Raw genomic sequence first — 5,239 nt, forward strand, 5'->3', positions numbered from 1 at the left:
TCCAAATGGATCAAAGACCTCAACATCAATCCAGCCACATTAAACCTCTTAGAAGAGAGAGTAGGAGGTACCCTTGAACAAATTGGTATAGGAGACTGCTTCTTGAACATAACTCCAGGGGCACAGACACTGAAAGAAACAATTAATAAATGGGACCTCTTCAAACTTAGAAGCTTCTGTAAGGCAAAGGACACAGTTGACAAGACCAAAAGGCAGCCCACTGACTGGGAAAACATTTTCTCTAATCCTATATCTGACAAAGGGCTGATCTCCAAAATATACAAAGAACTGAAGAAACTAGTCAACAAAACACCAAATAACCCTATTAAAAAATGGGGTACAGAACTGAAGAAAGAATTCTCAATGGAGGAAATCAAAAAGGCTGAAAGACACTTAAGAAAATGCTCCACATCCTTAGCTATCAGGGAAATGCAAATCAAAACAACTTTGAGATACCATCTTACCCCTGCTAGAATGGTTAAAATTGGAAACACCAGTGATGACTTATGTTGGAGAGGATGTGGAGAATGTGGAACACTCCTCCACTGCTGGTGGGAGTGCAAACTCATACAGCCATTTTGGAGATCAGAATGGCGGTTCCTCAGGAAAATGGGAATTAGTTTACCACAGGACCCGGCAATCCCCCTCTTAGGCATATACCCAAAGGATTCACATCAATGCAACAAAGACATCTGTTCAACTATGTTCATAGCAGCACTATTTGAAATAGCAAGAAACTGGAAGCAACCTAGATGCCCCTCAATTGAAGAATGGTTAATGATGATGTGGCACATCTACACAGTGGAATACTACTCTGCAGAAAAAAATAATGGTATCTTGAAATTCGCATGCAAGTGGATGGCACTTGAAGAAACCATCCTGAATGAGGTAACCCAGTCACAAAAAGAGAAACACAGTATGTACTCATTCATATATGGATTTTAGAACTAGATCCAATGATCACCAGAGGAACTAGGATACAAGTTGTATTCTAAGAGATTCATATAAAGTACCTCACAGAACTGGGAAGGGACAAGTCCCCCAGATCTCAGGTAAAGTGGGGGAGGACAGCTAATGGAGAGAGAAGTAGGAGAAAATGAGGGGGAGGAGAGGAAGGCATGTGCAACCAGGAGGATTGAGCCTGGTTAGGAATGGAAAATAAGAAAGAGAGAGAGATAGAAAGAGAGAGAGAGAAAGAGAGAGACAGAGACAGAGACAGAGAGAGAGAACATAAAAGAGGGATCCAATATTGGTTTGAAGATAAAGTTGAACACAAAGAAAGGTCGAGGGAACTACAAGACTGCTCCCAACTAACAATCTCAGCTCCCGTGGAAAGGCTATCATAAATGCCCTTCCTGGAGAGTGAGATCAACAACTAATTTCTCCATGGAGTCCTCAACTAATGCCTGTTGAAAATAGGAGCAAACACCCATACATAAACACTGAGTCGAACTATAACCCAGAAGCAGATGGAGAGGACAAGATCATGTGGTAGAAGTACATAGAGACAGCTTACCTGACCAAGGAGGAGCTAAGGCCCACTAAACTGATAGCTGGGAAACCAACATGGGACTGACTCAGACCTCCCTGAATATGGGTCTCTGCCAGAAGGTCTGAGCAGTCTAAGAGACCTCAGACAGTGGAGCCAGGATGTATCCCTGGTGCACAAAAGGACTTTGCAAACATATGCCCCATGGAGGGATAACTGCCTTATTCTAGAGATAGGAGAGAAGCCCTAGTCCCTACTTCACAGGTCTTGTAAGATCTACATGACCCCAACTGGATGGCATTCCCCTACAAATGGGTATTGTGGTGGGGGGTTGAGAGGGGAGGGTGTTTTGAGTGCATGTGAGAGGGCAGAGAGGGCAAAAGGGAGGGAAAAAGGGAGGAGGGGGGGGGGAGGGAAGGAGGGAGGGGCTGGAGGGAGGGAGGGAGGGAGAGGGAACTGGGATCGACATGTAAAATAATAAATTAAAAAAAAAAAAAAACGCTTTGACTCCAAAATTTAAGTTGAAGAACAAGTTACTGGGGAAAAGGATTTCTATTTTTGTTTCCACAGAAAATGAAAAGATGTGGATTCCTTCCAGACTAATGTGGTTTGATCAAGCCAGACCGCCTGAAACAGAGTACAAGCTGATCCTACATTCCAAACAACTGGACAAAACAGCCCTACAGACTACAGCTAGGATATCTGAATCTTCATCGAATCCCCCAAGACAGCGCCCCTTACCAGCAGGAAGTAGTTTGGAAAGAACGATGCCCAAATTCCCAAATATTGTGTATAAATGTTTGTTTTCATTTAATTGGACTTTGTTATATAAAATTAAACAAAAAAAAAAGAAAAATAAATAAAGCACAATAGATAAGTCTCAAGAGGATTAAACTAAATTAAAAAATTAAAAATTGTCCTATAGAATATTTAATATTTGAGTGCATTTGAACTCACTCTAAGTAGCTTTTATTATTACGAATTATTTAGGACATTTTCCTAAAACGCAGGAGTTGATCACTTAGTTTCCTCATTGCCACCTTCATGTCTTTGTTCCTCAGAGTGTAAATGGCAGGGTTCAGGATGGGTGTAATCATGAAGTCCAGAATAGCAAGAAACTTATCTACTGGTACAGTAGGAAATGGCCACATGTACACGAAGATGCATGGTCCAAAGAACAAAACTACCACAGAGATGTGAGCAGAAAGTGTAGAGAGGGCCTTGGACAAGTCACCTGATGAATGTTTCCACACAGTGAACAGGATAAAAATGTAGGAAACAATCAATAAGAAGAAGGTGCCAATAGAAATAATGCCACTGTTGGCAGCAACCATGAACTCCATTCTGTACGAGTCTTTGCAGGAAAGTTTGATAAACCTAGGAAGATCACAGTAGAAACTATCTATCTGATTAGGACCACAAAATCTCAAATGAATTACAAAAGCTAGTTGAACCACTGAATGCAGGAACCCAATAACCCAAGCACCAGACAGAAGCAAAAGGCATGTTCGTGGGTTCATGATGGTCAGGTAGTGGAGGGGCTTGCATATGGCCACATATCTGTCCCAGGCCATGGCTATCAGCACCACCATCTCAGATCCCCCCAGGACATGAAGGACAAACATTTGGAAGACACACCCATGAAATGAGATTGTATTATGCCCAGAGTACAGGTCAGAAATCATTTTGGGAACAGTTAAGGTGGAAAGACATAAATCAATAAATGAGAGGTTTCCCAAAAGAAAGTACATAGGGAAATGTAGATGTGGGTCAAAGGCAACTGTAAGCACAACCAGGGTATTTCCCAGCACAATGGCTACATAAAACACTGTAGAGAGTGAAAGGATGAAATTCTGTATTGGTCTAGATGTTGAAAGTCCCAGAAACACAAACTCAGACACATCTGTGTCATTTGTTTCACTCATTAACCTTTGTTGTATTTCCTGAAATAGAGAGGAAAAATAAAAATTATAAAGGAATGAACCATAAATTTAAAATAAGCAAGTGCTGATGCCAGTGAAAAATGTTCACCTTCAATAGCAAAACTCTTTGAAAATGTACTTGCTCATTCATTTAACAGGTGTTCAATAACTGGGCAGATAATACAGAGAACTATATGTACAAGTGCTTTGTGCCAGGTACTACATCATAGGCAATAAACACAGGCCCTATCTTCTATAGTGTGCTTTCTAGGTGTTAAGTGAGAAATGAAATGTGTAATAACATTATGTGGGATATTATGAGTAAGTTATGTGGACATGATTCAGGAACTGGATGGTACATTAGCTTCCAGCTGTACCACATACCAGTCCGGAAGGTCTGTTTTATGATATAAAGAAACAATAATGTTAGGTGAGTGAGTAAGTGAGAGGTATTCACAGGGAAAATGACTTAGAAATATCTAGGAGCATAATGTTATAAAAAACTCAGCAACAAATAAATGCTCAATAAATTTATTGTTCAGATGAAGTTTCATATATGTGTTAATAAATATGTATACACATATTGGAAATGAATTAAAGGAATTGTGTTAACCTTTTGGGGAATGATTAGTAGCTGTAGTATAACTAAAATAATGGAAGGATGTAAAATCATAAAAGGGTGCCAAATTAATAAACTTGGGGAAGGAGAATGACTTTTGCAACTACCAGGAGTTTTACTGCTATGTTAAAATGCTTTTAAATGTAATATGCATGTTTTTACTTAATTATGTGAAGAGATCATAGTAAGTATGGACCCATGGGCACAATGTTTACAGAAGAAACAGTACTCTTGCATTCCAATATTCAAATATTTTATACAAGTTTTTATAATAAAATAATTGTAAGAGAATGCATATTAAGATATAGATAAAATGAAATTTATGGTAAATAGATAAAGGCTATGGACAAATTAGGAAATTAATATAATTAATTAGTATATTAAATAAATCCATAACACATGTAATGAAAGATATATAAATTTTAAATCTTATGATACTATTTTGTACATAGAAAACTGAGCATAAATGAATATATCACAAAGGAAACTCTGAGGAAATATACTTTTCTACTTAAAATTAAAATATGAATCATGCCTTAGCTATAGTAAGATAGTCTTAGACTAATATTCCATTATATGAATCTTTGTAAAAGTTGCCAGTACCATGTGCTATTGGGTAAATGATATGTTCTCAACTACTTCTAAAAAATAATGTAACTTGAATAAAAAATAAATTAGTCATAATATATTCAGGTGGGCGAAGCAGCAATTCTTATACAGATTAATAACAAAAAAGAAAATATGTTTGTAATATATTCTGGTTTGTAAGAAAACAAAACCAATTTAGGAAACAATTTTATATTAACACTAGAATGGCAAAAACATAGAAGTAATGGTTACTGGCTTTAGGCCAGTATTTATTTATTTCTTGAACATAATAGATTATTATTTCAATATATCTAATACAGTCAAAGATCAATCTCAGTGTGCCCACCTAAAATTTGTTTTATTTTTCCTTGTAATATTTTGATATAATCTTGGAATTTTCTAAGCTATTTCCCCCTTTATAAATAATGCTTTATGAAGCCTGAACTGAACACCATACATTGCTCCCTCTTGACCCTGTGACTGTGGCTGTCTGTGTTGCCACTCAGCACCCTCCAGGCTTCTGAGTTTACCACTGCAGTACTATCAGTTGAACTAGTACCTGTTTCATGACTACAGAATCAATGATGATTTTGGGCCTTGTTGATTACACAAGACTAGTTA

General features: G+C 37.7%; 1 protein-coding gene across 1 annotated transcript; it reads right to left on the bottom strand.

Moving 5' to 3' along the window:
- Positions 1–2,475: 2,475 nt before the first annotated feature.
- Positions 2,476–3,414, bottom strand: LOC127221754 (olfactory receptor 4F15). Its single transcript, XM_051183759.1, has one exon. It carries the CDS (start codon positions 3,412–3,414, stop codon positions 2,476–2,478), a length of 939 nt encoding a protein of 312 aa, XP_051039716.1.
- Positions 3,415–5,239: the final 1,825 nt, after the last annotated feature.

The sequence above is a fragment of the Phodopus roborovskii genome, unplaced genomic scaffold, assembly GCF_943737965.1.
Source record: "Phodopus roborovskii unplaced genomic scaffold, PHOROB, whole genome shotgun sequence".
NCBI classification, from domain to species: domain Eukaryota; kingdom Metazoa; phylum Chordata; class Mammalia; order Rodentia; family Cricetidae; genus Phodopus; species Phodopus roborovskii.

Excerpts from the sequence above, each read along its gene's own strand:
- LOC127221754 (XM_051183759.1), bottom strand. The coding sequence starts at position 3,414 with ATGAGTGAAACAAATGACACAGATGTGTCTGAGTTTGTGTTTCTGGGA.